The following is a 17530-nucleotide window of genomic DNA, read 5'->3' as shown; positions in this document are numbered from 1 at the left end:
CAAACCGGCGCCTACAAATGTGTCCAAAATCAGTCTGATTAGAGTCCAAGTGAAATGACTGTTGCAATGATGCACTTGAACTTCTGTGATTCCAAACTTGAATGAGTCCACTGCCACTTGAAAGAGACTGTGATGAAAATCACAATGGCAGTCTTTAGAAGCAGCTTGTCCTCCACTGGTGTCTGGCTCTGTATGACGCTATTTTTAGACACTCCCACGCTCTCCCGGATCTTGAAGTCCTTAGTTGGAGGTGTGCTGGGGTCTTGCTTCTACTGCTGCCGAACACTGCACCTTGCTGCGTCGCCTGCGACTGCTTACAATGACGCACTCTTACACTCTGACCCTACACGTTTCGTGCGCATGCGCACTTCATCAGGGGTTCTCTACATCAGACTCTAAAGGAAGAGCAACATGAGGTGCAACTTCGCCTACACCAGGAGCTCCTAGTGTTGGGAGAGAGAAATACCGCCCAGACTAGCGGAGCCCCATGGGTCACTCGCCAGGTAAAATCGCAACCTCATTCAGAAAATGACGATGGACGATGACGTTGAGGTGTACCTGTCAATTTTCGAGCGCACCACAGTAGGCGAAGGGTGGCCATCTGAGCAGTGGGCTGGAATAATTACTCCCTTCCTGGTGGGCGACTCACAAAAAGCCTATTATGACTTGGAGCCAGAGCAAGCTACACTGGCGACACACTTTATTCGAGCTCGGCTAGTCCCACGAATTCGGGTATACCCGGGTGTATTGAGGTTTGTGACTGTTTTCTGCCCGAGTGCATTGAGTTATTTTCCAGGCAGGGATTGAAGCATTTTATTCCCGCTGGCTGCAATACTGCACAGTATATATATATATACTGCATTACAATTCATGAATTTATGCCATCTGGTAGACACGCGAAGCATTGCAGCCTATTAAATCCTAATCATTATCATTTAACAGATCAGCCGCCCATCAGCCAGGCATGAACCCAGGCTGGGAAGGCAAATGCAACGGGGCTTGTCACAGGTGAGGAGCGGCGCATTCCAGGTATCTGCCAGGTACATACTGGGTATTTGCTCGAATAAAGTGTGTCGCAGCAGTAAAGACCATGACATCTTGAAGGTGGAGGTTATAGCACGGCTACGGGTCACCCTGCGGTTCAGGCCCAATGGTTCCATTCCTGGTGTTATGATACAGAGAAGATACCCTGCACTCAACTCTATGACCTTATACACTCTGCAAGGAAGTGGCTCCAGCCTGAGGTATATACCAATTCTGTAGCTGTCGAAAGAGTTTTCATAGACCGGATTCGGAGGGGTCTTCCCCAGACCATTCAGAAGTGGGTGAGCCAGAGTGAGCCCAAAGATGCCAAACAGTTGGTCACCTTAGTCAAACATTACTTGACTGCCGAGGAGATGTCCAGGAGTTCAAGTCCAGATTAGTTTTCCTTTTCTCGCTTCCTGCACGTCAGGAGGTCCAATAAGACTTTTCCTCGGAATAACTGTCTCCAAGAACTCATAAGACTTGCATAAAGGAGTAGGAAGTCCCACAGCACCTAGGAGGGACTCTGGTCCCATTATTCCCAGAAGACTGGAGATAAAACCCCGACCCAATTTTGGAAAGCATACAGAGTGCTACAAATGACATGAACTTAGACATGTGGCCACAGTTTTCTCTCAGAACGCGGATCAAATGGAATGTAACCTTTCTGTGGGGCATTCTCTGCGCTGGGTTTCTATGGTTAAACACAATCCTTGCAGTTCAGAGGAAGAGGACTCCTATGTGGCCCTGCGTAAAGGACAGTCTCCGTGGCCAACAGAAGCTGCAGGAAAAGTTTACCCCGTGGGGTCAGGAAAGACCAGAGATGAACTACAGCACAGAGCACTTGGCACAATTGTTACAGGAATGATAACTAGCCTTGGGATGACAAAGGCTACCGGTTCTACCATAAGCAGAGTGAGTAAGAAAGAAAGAGTGTTGACTGGAAACAGTTCTATGAGGTGTCCCAACAAGACGCTAAACACCTCATCACCAAGCTAGAAGTTTCTCAGCGAGAGGCTTCCACGTTAAAAACAGAGCTGGGTAAAGTAAAGCAGCAAGTACTACAGGAGCGACTGAGTACCCAGTGGGTCCCCACCGAGCAACATGAGGCGCTGAAGGCCACCCAGAGCCTTACCCGAGCATCACTGGAAGCAGAATACAAAAAAACTTGAAAACCTTGGAGTCTGAAAAGTTGAAATGGGATAAAAGGGTTACAGAATTAAACTTGCAGAAAAGTCTAGAGCTAAAAGTCGATAACTGAACACACGTCGCAGCAACTCACAACTCTGCAGGAGGACAACCTCAAACTGGGCAAGGAGCTTGAGGCTCTGAAGACTGAGCAAGATGCTATGTTGGACTCTACTGCTGCCCAGGAGGTTTCTTAGCTGAAGTTGGAGAAAAAGGTATTGGCCCGGATGAAGCGTCTGTATCCCACAGAAACAAATGCCCATGAAGATAAGGGTACAGCAGTAGTTGGGGATACTACTCCAATACAAAACGAGATTGTAAAGGCTGAACCATCGGAGCAAGCGTTAACTAAGCCTTCACCTATCCTGCAGGCAGCAACCAAAGATATTAAGGAGACTCTGAGCACACAAGGAAAAAGATGGAGGTTCCTGGTTCTGCTGTCTCTGTATATGCTGACAAGCTTGATGCTACACGGCAAAGATACCTTTATGTACACATTTATACTAAGAAATGTGCCCAGAAGTAGTAGTAATTGCTCCAAAGGAAAAAGTCTCCAACTAGAAGGCAAGCAAAAGAAGAGATCGAGGTCAGACATGTCTTATTACATATATATTTAATCAAAATACATTATAACAAATGTGTGGAGTGGGACCGCATGGTAAATATAAGCTATCATGCCTCAATCCTGCCAGTTGGTGCTCCAGACAATGCAAACTAAAACTGCCAGCCCGTTCATGAATGAAGAGAATATTGGCATGAAACCCTGCTCTCATTGCTTGGCTGCTGAGTGCATATTGCGGCTAAACAAATCTTAAAGAGTATGTTACACGGCTGAACGTTTTCCACAGAAGTACACCACGGACAGGAATGACGGATGGCATTTGCGTATATATCTTTATCTATATCATTGATCACCCACGCATCTGATTTATGCTCTGTCATGGTATTTATTATTTATGAGTTTTCATGTATTTGACTGCGCTGAACCTGGGGGGTGGTCACTTTGCAAGCCTGCTTTATTGTATGGAAGTTATGGTTTTGGCGGCATGGAAGGCCTGGTTAATGGTGTGCTGGAGTTCTTCTTGCAGGGGATGGTGAGGGCCCAAGCAGAATTATAATGCGTGATCTCTGAACTAGAAGGTTGGCAGCGCTGTGACGATAACTGTCGCATGTCTTGTCTATTTCAGCTGTGATCTCAGTTTTCCCCCCCTGTGGATTCGTGGCAGCTGGGTTGGCCAGCTTAGTGTGTTCCCGAGGGCCAATGTAAGGCCAGGCTGGCAGGAAGCAAGGCCTCTTTGCTGCCCGCGAGACGATTCACATCCACCCACACATCCCTTTAGGTAGTTTAGGACAATCATGTAACAACCGGCAGCAAAATGTTTAGCAGTGCCATTGTATTCCCTGTAAGGTGAACATATTTATTATATGTGGTGTTAATGTTTCTTTGTTCTGTTGCAGTATGAAATGCTGATACTTTGCTGAAAATGAAAGGAACGAGGTTCCAAGCAAGAGGGGTCGTTGACCAGTTTGCCTTTGTCACGGCGGCTCTTGGGGGGTAGGTACTTGTTCTTGCCAGACTGGGAGCTGGGCTGTTTGAGCCGGGGGTGGAGTACGAGTGGGCAAGGTCAGTTATCCATGACCTCGAGAGCCTACGCACGTAGGGGACACGAGGTCAGCGGTTCAAGGGCTGGCTGACCGTCCCTTTCCCCTCCTGTCAAAGGAGCACTCTGGCAGGAAGTGGCATTTACACCTCTTAGGTTTTCAGTATAAATAAATAGCCTCGGCCATTTTACCTCCAGTTCCTGTTTCCTGTCTTTATTCGTACGTTCACGTGGGTACATGGCGGGGGGAGAGGGGAACCGCCTGGCAGCCTCCCTGGTCATGACACACTGAGTGCTCATTTGCATGCCATTATCCAGAAACTCTGGATGCAGTAGAAACATTGTTTTTTAAGTGATAATGGGGAAAGACAGGCCTACAGACCTGTCTAATATATGCAAATGCACCACAAATGTTATTTTTATTTACTGTACAGTTGAGGGTTTGTCACTTTCTTACCCACCATAACATTTTTGATGTCTGGTTATACGGGCTTCATGGAAGGCTTGTAAAAGGTTTTTGCATTTGGGGAAAAGCTGATACAGACAAAGTCCATACTAATAGGGAATTAAATAAGCTTGCTTTATAAGAGTTAGAGTGTTGTTATTTAAATAAGTAAAATATATTTATTTATGCATGTATTTATTTTATTTATTTAGTTGCTTATGTAGATTTTACAGTAGGTAAAGTCTATACATGTTTTTCTGTATTTGTGCCCAGCCACATGCATGATAAAACTTTAAGTTCTCTAATATGCAGAGGAATACTCCAATCAAGATTTTCTGTGCATGATGCTTTTGCACTTGATAAGTATAATAATGCTTTGCACTGCTGCCGTATGCCTGGAGAAGCTGTAATTATGCTACATCTTTGAGTGGTGTACAGTTAGTATAGCAAAATCTCTATTTTTGTTTTACACTTTATGAGCTAGCTTCTGTTCATATTAAACATATTTTTCATTTATCTTAACTTAACAGAAAAAGATAAAACTTCTAACTTTTGCTCTTGTCCATGCTACAATTGAAACAGGCACTGTATCTATGTATCCTTCATGGTTTAGAAGAAGAGGGATTGGATTATGATAAGGGTGAGACCAATAAAGATGGATTCAAAATTTCAATTATTTCAGCATATGTTTGGTGAAAATAATCCCAGTGCTTTTCTTTAGTCATATTTGAGTAGAATCAAAGTATAGAATATTTATTAATATATGAAGTTGATACAGGTATATTGCTAAGAAAACTGCATATAATTTACGTTCTAAATAGCTATTTATATAAGATTTTTTTTCGATGTTAAAGCTTTTTATCTATATTTTTTTAGTCAAAACTTTGCTTCACTTCATATTTCTTTCATATTCTAAAGTTATATAATTATGGTCATATTACATTTATTACGTAACATATTAAGTAAAACTTACCGTAAATGTAAAAAGAGTGCAGAAGCTTGCTTGGTAACATAGAAAGAGTGCACATAACATTATTGTTTCCAGGCTTGTCTTTAATTACACTAATATGGTTTCATATTTTATATTTTTAGCATCACATAATTAATTTGATTTGAACCTAGTGATATTGAATACTGTTCCTTACTTTATAATATTTATTTATACTATAAATTAAAAGCAAATTATATATTGAAGTACGAGAGGGGATATTTAGTTTTGGAAACTGACAGCATCAAAGAAATGTGTTTTTCATGAAGTTCAATTACAAAGTGCAGGGAAACAGCCGCAGGCGAAGAGAATCCTGCTTGTGCATCTAACACAACACACACAAACAATATGAAAGGTCCATATGGGTCCTGAAACTTTGTTATTCCACTGTTCTTGGCTGTCACATTAAATGGAGAACTTCATTATGAACTTGTGAATAGAGCTCTTCTTTGCATCTTTGAAGAAATTGTTTTTCATGAAGCTACCATGCGAATTGGAATAACTCAGATTGGAAAGGAGCAGTAGCTCCTATGCATTACACAAGAGAGGCCTAAATTGACTTCCTTCTATTCCCATGTACGGTGCTTTGGAAAACCAGTAAGAACAATTTGATTCAAGCATCCAGAAAGGGTTTCTTCTTTGCCTTTCACGGTTATGAACTTGTGAAACCGTGAAAAAAATGTTTCAAGGTTGCCAGTTTGAAGCAATACAATATGTTCGTATGTCATTAACTATGTTTTTACATTTTGAACGCATTTTCTTATTCCTTGTGTGTTTTGAATCATGTTCATACATATTAATGCACTATGCAATTTTAGTATCACCTTGCTTTTATCTTTAATGCCCAAAACAACTTGATAGACAATTTGACATTTAAGGCACACAAAAGTGGGGCATACTTGAAGTGTAATTTACATATGTAGCAGGGTACACACCTTACCTCCTTATGGCTCGGGAGGATCGGGGAAAGTTGCGGTGGTCATATTTCAGTTGGCGCCGCATGTTATGTATGGCCTGTGTGTAGCGCGACGGCCATGTTGTGGTTTTCGCCACCAGAAGGGGAGAGCCACAGCAGAGCAGGACACAGACAGATCCGTGAGTTACTACGGCTGGAGACAGCACCACGTGCGTGGCTCGTGACATGAGTCAAGAGGGGATTGGTGTTGGAGACCCCGCGCCGTGTGATCTGACCACCACCATTCTACGAACAGCATTCCCTGGTTACAGGCCTGTACCAGGAAGGTACCAAGTGCACCGACGATACAAGGGAGAGGGTAGCAGACCTCACATATAGATTTGGGACAAGGGAGGTTATGGACACCGGGCTCTAGGTGCCAAGAGCACCCCAAGTGTTGTGGGGAAACAAGCACCCACACTGTATTGAGTTATTGTTTTCATTGTGTTGTACATTGTTATCGGTTGGGCATTTCTAGGGGACCCAGTAAAGCATATATTACTGATGCAGCCACTAGTGTACCTGGGAAATTCTGGGAGAATCTGGGGCAGTCTCACAGTAAATGCCTCAAAATGGCCTCAACATTTCTGTGAGATTCTTAATGGCACATAGGATTAACACAGTGGGGGGTCCCTGCAGTCCCATTCACTGCAGGGACCCCTCACTATGTTAATCCTATGGGCCGTTAAGAATCTCACATAAATGTTGAGGCAATGTTGAGGCAATGTTGAGACATTTTCTGTGAGACTGCCACAGAATTTCCAAGGCAAGAGTTCTAATACATCTGCATCTGTATACCCTGTTGTATGTGTGATTCATTGGGAGGTATACAGTATAGGTATTACAGTTCTCATGAGGAACTATCCCGCCAACACTGGGATCCTGACGGGTGGGAGCACTGCACCTATTTACCCCAGGCTATATTGCCTGCACTAAATCACACCCCTACAAATCCTCCTCACACATTCTCTTTCTATCCATGATTCTCCTCCTTGCTTCTGGGGATATCTCTCCCAATCCTGGTCCCTGCCTTATTCCTACATGCTCTTGTCCTCGCCTGCCAAATGCAACCTTGACTCCTGGTGTCAACCCCTCCAACCTCATAACCATCCCCTGCCACCCTCCCTCCTCTCTCCCTTTCTCTTGTGCTCTTTGGAATGCTTGCTCCCTTTCTAACAAGTTCCTCTCTGTGCATGACTTCTTTCTCTCTCACTCTCTGCTCCTATTTGCTATAACTAAGACCTGGCTCACTCAGTCTGACTCTGCTCTGGAAGCTGCCCTCTCTTATGGTGGCCTTTCTTTCTCCCACACTCCGCGCCCTGATGGCAGGGGTGGAGGCGTTGGGCTCCTGCTCTCCTCTCTCTGCCATTACGAACCCTTCCTATTCCTCCCTCTCTTGCTTTTCTCTCCTTTGAGGCTCACACTGTCCAGATTTTCTCTCCTCTCCCTGTCCACGTGGCAGTCATCTATCGCCCACCTACCTCTACTCACCCCCCTTCTGCCTTTCTCCCTCACTTTGAATCCTGGCTCTCTTTCTTTCTCTCCTCAGTCTCCCCTGTTCTTCTCCTTGGGAACTTCAATTGCCACATTGATGACCCCTCTCTCCCTTGGCCTTCCCGTTTTCTCTCTCTAACATCTTCTTTTGACCTTCAACAGTGGACTGCAGCCAACACCCACAAGGACGGCCACTACCTCGACCTGGTTTTCACTAAAAACTTCTCTCTCTCTGATTTCTCCATTTCCCCCTTTCCTCTCTCTGACCATCACCTCATCTCATTCTCTCTATCTCGCTTCTCCCCTTCTCCAACTCCATCTACTCCCCGGTTCTGCAGAAACCTGCACTCTATTCACCTACCTGACTTTGAGTCCACTTTACACTCCTCCCTCTCATCTCCCAGCTCTGCTACAGACCCTGACAACCTGGTCAGGAACTACAACTCTGCCTTATCCTCCTCTCTTGATCTACATGTCTCGCTTTCTCTTTGCCGTCCTCGCCCTTCTAACTCCAGACCCTGGCTAAATTCCCACACACGCATGCAATGTTCCTCCACTAGTTCCTCTGAACACCTCTGGAGGAAATCTCATACTCTCGCAGACTTCCTTCACTACAAATTTATGCTATCCTGTCTCAACTCTGCCCTCTCGCAAGCTAAACAAGCCTACTTTTCTTCACTAATCAACACGCACAAGTCTAACCCACGCCGACTCTTCTCTGTCTTTGATGCTCTACTCAAACCACCCTCAGCTGCCTCTTCTTCCTCCATCTCCGCTCAGGACTTTGCTGACTATTTTAAGGAAAAGGTGGAATCCATACGTCAGAACATCCCGTCTGTTTCTTCCTCCCATCCTACCCCTCTTCCTAACTCTCCTCCTGCCTTCCTTGACTCTTTTTCCACAGTCTCAGAGGAGGATGTATCACTGTTGATTTCCTCTTCTTCCTCTACCACTTGCCCTCTTGACCCCATTCCCTCACATCTCCTAAAACCTCTTGGTCCCACTATAATCCCTACCATCACACACATTTTTAACTCCTCCCTCTACTCTGGTACTTTTCCCTCCTCCTTCAAACATGCAACAGTTATACCATTACTCAAAAACAGCAAGCTTGACCCTACCTGTCCGTCTAACTATCGACCTGTCTCCCTCCTGCCTTTTGCCTCTAAACTCCTTGAACGTCTTGTATTCTCTCGCTTGCTTCATTTTCTCAACACCTATTCTCTCCTAGACTCTTTACAATCTGGCTTCCTTACTGCTCACTCCACGGAAACAGCCCTCACTAAAATAAATGATGACCTCCATGCTGCCAAAGACAGAGGTCATTACACTCTGCTCATATTACTCGACCTCTATGCAGCATTTGACACCGTGGGCCACCCTCTTCTCCTTCACATTCTCCATACTCTTGGTATTTGGAACAAAGCTCTATCCTGGATCTCCTCTTACCTCTCCCATCGTACTTTCAGTGTCTCTTCTGCTAACACCACCTCCTCCTCTATTGATCTCTCTGTGGGGGTACCCCAGAGCTCTGTCCTGGGAACTCTTCTCTTTTCTCTGTACACACTCTCTCTAGGTTACTGTAAGAGACGTGTTCAGAGGTACGCAATGGAGACTGTTTTTAAGGTGAAATTAAAATTAGGCTTTATTGCGCCTGTCCCTTTAACACAGCAAAACATATGAAAATAAGGCAAACAAAAACCTATGTCCGCTTTGGAGACTATCTACACATGTAGCTCAGCCCTCTCTGACTGGATTGGTTAGCTAAGCTATTTACCAGCCCCAAAATATAAACATATATACAGATATATAACAGTTCCAAAAGAAAGTCTTATCTGTCTCCTGAAGCTGTAGGGGAAGTCCTCTCAGCTCTCTTGGGTAAGCACCTTTGTGTGCTACAGCAATGTCTGTCCAGGTTTTGAGGTCTGGTCCCCTTGTCTTGCTATCAGCATACAGCTCAGTCCTTCTGCAGCTCAAGACAGCCGTTCCTCTGGTCAGTCCCCCCAATTGTGAGACTCAGGAATCTCTCTTCCTGTCTCAAAGGCAGGCTTTTCTAACAAACCTCTAATCAGCCAGGTGGTGTTGGTTAATTGACTACCAGCAGTTAACCACCACACTGTTGGATTAGAGGCACATTTTTGAACAGGGACAAGTCCCCTGTTACAGTGACCTAATAACGTCTCGTGGGTTTAAATATCACCTCTACGCTGACGACACACAAATTTACTTTTCAACACCTGACCTTACACCTGCTGTACAAACCAAAGTTTCTGAATGTCTCTCTGCTATATCATCCTGGATGGCCCTCCATCGCCTTCAACTCAACATGGCAAAAACAGAACTCCTCATACTTCCTCCCAAATCTGGCCCTACTACCTTCTTCCACATTACTGTTGGAAGTACGATCATTCACCCAGTAGCCCAAGCACGCTGCTTAGGGGTCACACTGGACTCTCTCACATTCTCCTCTCACATTCAAAACCTATCGCTTTTAACTCTGCAATATCACTAAGATACGCCCGTTCCTCTGTTGCTCGACTGCTAAAACTCTGACTCAGGCCCTCATCCTCTCCCGTCTTGATCACTGTAACCTCCTGCTGTCTGGCCTTCCTGCCTCTCACCTGTCTCTCCTACAATCTATCCTAAACGCTGCTGCCAGAATTCCTCTGCTCTTTCCTAAATCTGTCTCTGTGTCTCACCTCCTGAAATTCCTCCCCTGGCTTCCGATCAAATCCCGCATCTCACACTCAATTCTCCTCCTCACTTTTAAAGCTTTACACTCTTCTGCCCCGCCTTACATCTCAGCCCTAGTTTCTCGTTATACACCATCCCGACTCTTGCGTTCTTCTCAAGGATGTCTTCTTTCTACCCTCTTTGTACCTAAAGCCCTCTCCCGCCTTAAACATTTTTCACTGACTGCCCGCACCTCTGCAATGCCCTTCCCCTCAATATCCGATTAGCACCCACTCTATCCACCTTTAAGACCCACCTTAAGGCACACTTGCTTAAACAAGCATATGAATAGCACTGTGGATAATACTGGGCACATGATATAAAGCTTAGCCCCCTGCAGATGCACTTACCAGAACTCCCTCCTACTGTCTCTGTACGTTCTCCCTACCCACCAATTAGACTGTAAGCTCCTCGGAGCAGGGACTCCTCTTCCTTAATGTTACTTTTATGTCTGAAGCACTTATTCCCATGATCTGTTATTTATATTATCTGTTATTTATTTGATTGATTACCACGTGTATTACTACTGTGAAGCGCTATGTACGTTAATGGCGCTATATAAATAAAGACATACAATACAATACAATACAGGCTCCCCAGGAGCGGAGGCTTCAGCCCCCTATAAGCCAATCAGGTAGCACCACAGTACATAATGCCTGCAGTTTCCCTAGGCAGTAGGGAAGGGGTGTTACACACATAACTTAAATATTTGCGTTACAGACAACATCCAAATTTCGCCTCTATCCCTACCCCCTGCGTTTCATTTATTTGTGAAAAAAAAAGTTGACACCCACACACCGTGCAACACACTTTCTATTCTTCTGTGTCTTTTTGAGACAAATTCACTTATTGCAATGCTTTACACATAGCCCCTCTCGACTATGTGTGAATTTAATGGCTATGCTATGACTCCTTACCCTATAATGGCAGGTGCACTGCCATCAGGTTTAGTGTCATCTAAAGTGAATCCAACTGGAGCATCGTCTTCTTCAATGATCATAGATCCACAATAATCTTTGGAGAAAAGTGGTAAAGTGGTAAAACAAGATAGAGATAAACATGTTTACAATTATTGAATTATTTTACTAACAATACTTTAATTTTTCACAATATAACTAGGACTGTTATTATTATATTTAAAACAAATTCCAGAATTAAGCTTTGTTAATAAAGATATTTAGATATAGTGTCTGTTCCTAAGATTTCTGGAAAAGATGCTGTTCCTAAATTGTTGGCTATTGTTTTGCTGTTAAACTCTGAGTAACAGAAAGTGAAAATAAACAGGCAGCATAATCTTTTTAGACATTCCACATTCTTTCACATGGGAGTATCTAACCTCTCTTCTGAGTGCGTGTAACAATCTGGACTCAATACTACATGAACTTGGCCTATATTCTCTAAACCTTGTTACATCTGTTAATAATATTCTATCTGTTATAATATAATATTCTGTATTATGAAAAAGAAATAGTGTAGAATATTTTTTTCTGATTTAACGCCAGATTCACTAAATGATATATGCATGATAGCAATGCATTATTCAAATCGTGTCCATATGACATTTTGACAGTAAAGCAGGAGAAACGTGATTAGTCACTATTCCAATTTCATAAGTAATGCTAAAAATGTAAGTGCAAATAAATAGATGTCTACCATAGGCTGATGCAAAGCATAGCAAAGGAAGCCCTTCAGGTAATAAACGGGTGAAATAACACATAACCACCCTACACTATACTACAGTAACTATCCCATTTAAAGACAATGGAAGATAAAAAGGCAATGCATAACAATGCTTTGCTAATCGTTACAGTAAAAAAGGGGCTATTTCTAGAGATAGACACGTGGGGGTGGGGGGGGTGAGGGGGGAGATGCCCATGGCGCCTGAGTCTGAGGCAGTGACTAGAGATCAGTATTGCAGTTACAAACATGTTATCAGTTATCATATTTATTTTCAAAAACAATTTCTTGCAAATCATTTTGACAATACTCAAAAGGGGTTATAAACAAATTAGTGAATCAACAGCATAACCAAGTTACAGAAAGTCAGAAAGAATCTTTAAAATTGTGCTAAAACAGAGGTATAAAAAGGAGTTGTGACATGCTGCTTTTGAGTCTTGGATGTTGGTGTGTGCAGAAAAAAAAAAGGGTGACAAGAGAGAGGTCTGATTGTGGATACTGTGGCTAGGAGTCATAAAGCTTTGAAGTGGGACATTGCACACGATATGGCGGTAACTGCCACTTTAGTTAGGGTGACCAGGCGTCCCGGTTTTGCCGGGACAGTACCGTTTTGTTCTGTGCTGTCCCGGCTGCCAGTCCGTCCCGGCAATTTCACGGTTTTTCTCCCTGGTCCTGTTTGTTTTGCACTGTAGATGCGGTGGCGGTGCACGGTGCGCGGTGGTGGCGAGGATGCGGCAGCCCTGACAGTGAGTATTTTTTTGAATTTCAGGGGGTTGGCTTCTAATATGCCGGGCTGCAGGTGATTGGCTGGAGGATTCCGGGGGCGGGGCTTTCTCCGCTTCCTCCCCCGATCCCCGCGGCCCGAGCGGGCAGGGAGGTGGGAGCGGGGACAGCCGTTGGCTGTTTGGCGCTTTTCACCCCTCTGTCTCCATTCCCTGTGGCTGCTGCTGCTCGAGGTAGGTAGGTAGGGTTGGCGGGAGCGGGGATGGCTGGAGGCGTGCGCACTTTCCCTCCCTCCCGTGCGCATGGGGACAGTGTGGGGTTGCTGTTGGGGAACTCCCTGCTTCTGCCCAGGCGCGCGGCCTTATCCCCGATAGTTGGGAGAGAGCGGAGCCAGGTCTGGCAGGCGGGTTCTCCCCCTGTTCGGTCCACGGGCTCGGCGAGCAGTGACTTCCGTCGCTGGCGGGCGTTGCAGGGGCTGGCGGGGTGTATCAGTGTGTGTGTGTGTGTCAGTGTGTGTGTATAGGTGTGTGTGTATCAGCGTGTGTGTGTGTGTGTATCAGTGTGTGTGTGTGTGTGTATCAGTGTGTGTGTGTGTGTGTGTGTGTGTGTGTGTGTGTGTGTGTGTGTGTGTGTGTGTGTGTGTGTGTGTGTGTGTGTGTGTGTGTGTGTATCAGTGTGTGTGTGTGTGTGTGTGTGTGTGTGTGTGTGTGTGTGTGTGTGTGTGTGTGTGTGTGTATCAGTGTGTATGTATCAGTGTGTATGTATCAGTGTGTGTGTATGTGTGTGTGTATCAGTGTGTGTGTGTATCAGTGTGTGTGTATCAGTGTGTATCAGTGTGTGTGTGTGTATCAGTGTGTGTGTGGGTATCAGTGGATGTGTGTGTGTGTATCAGTGGGTGTGTGTGGGTGTGTGTGTATCAGTGGGTGGGTGTGGGTGTGTGTGTGTGTGTGTGTGTGTGTATCAGTGGGTGTGTATCAATGTGTGTGTGTGTATCAGTGTGTGTGTGTATCAGTGTGTGTGTGTGTGTGTGTGTGTGTGTGTGTGTGTGTGTGTGTGTGTCAGTGTGTGTGTGTGTGTGTGTGTGTGTGTGTGTATCAGTGTGTTTGTGTGTATCAGTGTGTGTGTGTGTCAGTGGGTGTGTGTGTCAGTGGGTGTAATGTGTCAGTGGGTGTGTGTGTCAGTGTGTATTGGTGTGTGTGTCAGTGTGTATCGGTGTGTGTGTCAGTGTCTCCCCTCTCCCTCTCCCTCCCTGTCACCCTCTCCCTCCCTGTCTCCCTCACCCTCCCTGTCTCCCTCATCCTCCCTGTCTCCCTCCCTCACCCTCTCTGTCTCCCTCTCCCTCCCTCACCCTCTATGTCTCCTTCTCCCTCCCTCTCTGTCTCCCTCTCTCTCCCTCCCTCACCCTCTCTGTCTCCCTCTCTCTCCCTCCCTCACCCTCTCTGCCTCACCCTCTCTCACCCTCTCTGTCTCCCTCACCCTCCCTCACCCTCTCTGTCTCCCTCTCTCTCCCTCACCCTCTCGGTCTCCCTCTCCCTCCTTCTCTGTCTCCCTCTCCCTCCCTCCCTCACCCTCTCTGTCTCCCTCTCTCTCCCTCCCTACCTCAACATCTCTGTCTCCCTCTCTGTCTCCCTCTCTCTCCCTCCATTTCTTTCCCTCACCCTCCCTCACCCTCTCTGTCTCCCTCACCCTCCCTGTCTCCCCCTCTGTCTCCCCCTCTGTCTCCCAGTCTCCCTCCCTCCCTCTCTGTCTCCCTCCCTCTCTCTCCCTCCCTGTCTCCCTCCCTGTCTCTCCCTCCCCCTCTCTCCCTCCCTGTCTCCCTCCCTCTCTCTCCCTCCCTGTCTCTCCCTCCCTGTCTCCCTCCCTCTCTCTCCCTCCCTGTCTCCCTCCCTCTCTCAACCTCACTGTCTCTCTCCCTCTCTCTCCCTCCCTGTCTCTCTCTCCCTCCCTGTCTCCCTCCCTTTCTCACTCTCCCTCCCTGTCTCCCTCCCTGTCTCCCTCCCTCTCCCTCTCTCTCCGTCTCCCTCCCTCCCTGTCTCTCTCCCTCCCTCTCTCTCCCCCTCCCTCTCTCTCTCTCTCCCTCCCTCTCCCTCCCTCTCTCTCTCCTTCCCTCCCTCCCTGTCTCCCTCCCTCCCTCTCTGTCTCTCTCCCTCTCTCTCCCTGTCTCCCTCCCTGTCTCCCTCCCTTTCTCTCTCCCTCCCTCTCTGTCTCCCTCCCTCTCTGTCTCCCTCCCTCTCTCTCTCTCCCTCCATGTCTCCCTCCCTCTCTCTCTCCCTCCCTGTCTCCCTCCCTCTCTCTCTCTCCCTCCCTCCCTGTCTCCCTTCTTCTCTCTCTCTCTCCATACCTCCCTGTCTCTCTCTCCCTGCCTCCCTGTCTCTCTCTCCCTCCCTCCCAATCTCCCTCTCCCTCCCTGACTCCCTCCCTTTCTGACTCCCTCTCCCTCTGTCTCCCTCTCCCTCCCTGTCTCCCTCTCCCTCCCTGTCTCCCTCACCCTTCCTGTCTCCCTCACCCTCTATGTCTTATCTTAACTGCCGTATACCTACACCGAAGTAACCTACCCTGCTTTCTTCCAGATCAGACTCAAGTTTCACGCGGGAGACATCGGAAGACAGGTAGGGAACACCTCCCCTCCAGTATAGTACCTTGAGGAACTGCGGATCAGGTAAGATCCCAGGCGGGATTGCTGCTTTAGAAATTGTGAAGAGGGGGCGTCGTGACACTGGTTAATGGGTTCAGAATCATTCACATCTGGCTTTTTTTTGTTCGATTTGTGAGGTCATCCGACACACACACACACACACACACACGTAACTATGTAACAAGGACTAATGGTAGTAAAGTATAAGTGTACTACAATAAATAAACTGTTATGTAAAAAAAAAAAATGTGTCCCGGTTTTTCATTTTCAAAATCTGGTCACCCTAACTTTAGTCTATTCCTTTGCTTGATTAAAAAAAAAAAAAAAAAAACACTTTATTGTCAGGCAAAATACTTTTCCCGTAATGGGCGAGTTGGACAAATGTTGAGAAAATGTCCTACTAGCCCAAAATAGAAGCACAATTTGGATTGGTGATGTCGGTTCCTCTCCACAGGTGTTACAGGGCTTTGGAACATTCCGATCTGCATGGGATCAGGGGTCTCTTCCTGGGACAAATTGAGGTCCGTACCTGAAAATGTTTTTCAAGGTTCTACACTAGTCCATCTGTGTCCAGCTCGCCGTTCAGATAGCCGTTGGTCTGTTTGCAAAGCTAAATCTACAATATAAGGCTAGTTAAAGTGGAAGGAATCACAAGAGTTAATTCCACCTTTAATTTGTCTTTTAATCCCTGACAAAACAATGCGGACAGGATACCATCCGTCCAATCATTACTGGCTGTAAGGTTTTGGAACTTGACACATATTGATAAGTGATGAGATTCCTAGAGCCTTGTTTCATGTTTAACAAGGCATTCTATCTGCTTTGAGCTTGCGTCTTTCCTTCAAAGGTCCCTGTGACAGGGTGAATGAACGTCACCAGCCATATACCTGGCAAACCTATGTTTAGGCTTGCAGTACAGAAGTGACGAGGTTAAATTTCAGTTGAGAAGGGCTGCTTAATTAGTCTGACCCCAGCTGCATAATCAAGGTGTGTTTTAAAACCCCCAGGCTGTACACACATGCAGGCTAGCTGGTCAGGAGACAGGACTGAAATACCAGAGATTACTGCTATAAGGTCTGTTTTTCAAAGTACATGTGTGATGAACTGTCTGTGTCCTGCATGCTGAAGAGAAGCTGCCTTGTTTTCTATGCTGAAGAGAAGCTATTTTGTTTTTGTCTGCTGAAGAGAAGCTATTTTGTTTTTGTATGCTGAAGAGAAGCTATTTTGTTTTGTGTGCTGTATGTTTTTAAGGCTCAATAAAGAAGCCTTATCAAGAGAACCCACGTGTGTGGTTGCATGTACCCTGCAATAGTCCCCCTTAATTCTTTGTCTCTATGATTGTTAAGAAAGGGACTGTTTGTGAATAATAGTGGCTAAGCCCAGAGCATAGCATCCAATGTAAGTGGTGAAGCCTGAGGAAAGAGAAAGGAAGCCCTGAAACACTAGTGTTGCTGTGGAGATCAGAGTGGTGACTCGGTAGCTCTTATTTTAAAACTTTTTATGAAGTTATTTGCTTGATTATATTGTTTTTTGTAAATGTACTTTTTTTTGTAAGAGATTCATTTTTTCAACTAATGAGGTAGCAACATTTTATGCTTGCTAGTCTGATCTAAATGTATCCATCGACTGTAAGGTTTCCAATAATAAAGGCAATTTTATTACTAAGTTAAAGGCTTAAATAGAAATTGTACCTGGCATTGCGTAAACAAAAATGTGGCACTTTATAGGGGTCCTGTTGAATCTTACAGGTAAGAGCAGACCCAATGCCAAGTAACATTTCTGCATGGTATTTTTTGCTGATGCCACAGTAGCGACTGGAGCTGGGATAACTGGATGCAGAGAAGACTGGAGGTACGCATGTCAGTACACAGGGCACCAAACTCAATCCGCAAGGCTTGTACTGCATCTGCCAGTTCCTGAAGATTAACTGTGAACTTTTGAAGATCCATTTTCCTTTGGGAGCAAAAAATGACGTTGCAAGCTCCGAGAACGCTGGGGGTGACAGTCTCAGGGAGGAAGATTGATGAAAAAAGGGGTCTAATCAGAGCAGAGACAAAACAATCTCGGG

The 17530-nt window shown here is 45.6% G+C and overlaps 1 protein-coding gene across 7 annotated transcripts in view; it reads right to left on the bottom strand.

Moving 5' to 3' along the window:
* The window catches only part of LOC142489263 (amine oxidase [flavin-containing] B-like), a 221312-nt gene that overhangs the window by 81763 nt on the left and 122019 nt on the right, over positions 1-17530 (bottom strand). For all 7 annotated transcript variants that reach the window (XM_075589730.1, XM_075589725.1, XM_075589723.1 and 4 more), the window contains one exon: positions 11345-11441. In XM_075589730.1, the coding sequence (XP_075445845.1) occupies positions 11345-11441 (97 nt within the window). The remainder of the gene's footprint in view (positions 1-11344; positions 11442-17530) is intronic.

This window comes from Ascaphus truei, chromosome 3 (genome assembly GCF_040206685.1).
Source record: "Ascaphus truei isolate aAscTru1 chromosome 3, aAscTru1.hap1, whole genome shotgun sequence".
NCBI classification, from domain to species: domain Eukaryota; kingdom Metazoa; phylum Chordata; class Amphibia; order Anura; family Ascaphidae; genus Ascaphus; species Ascaphus truei.
Note: the sequence above shows the minus strand (reverse complement) of the source record. Positions and strands in the feature narration are given on the sequence as shown.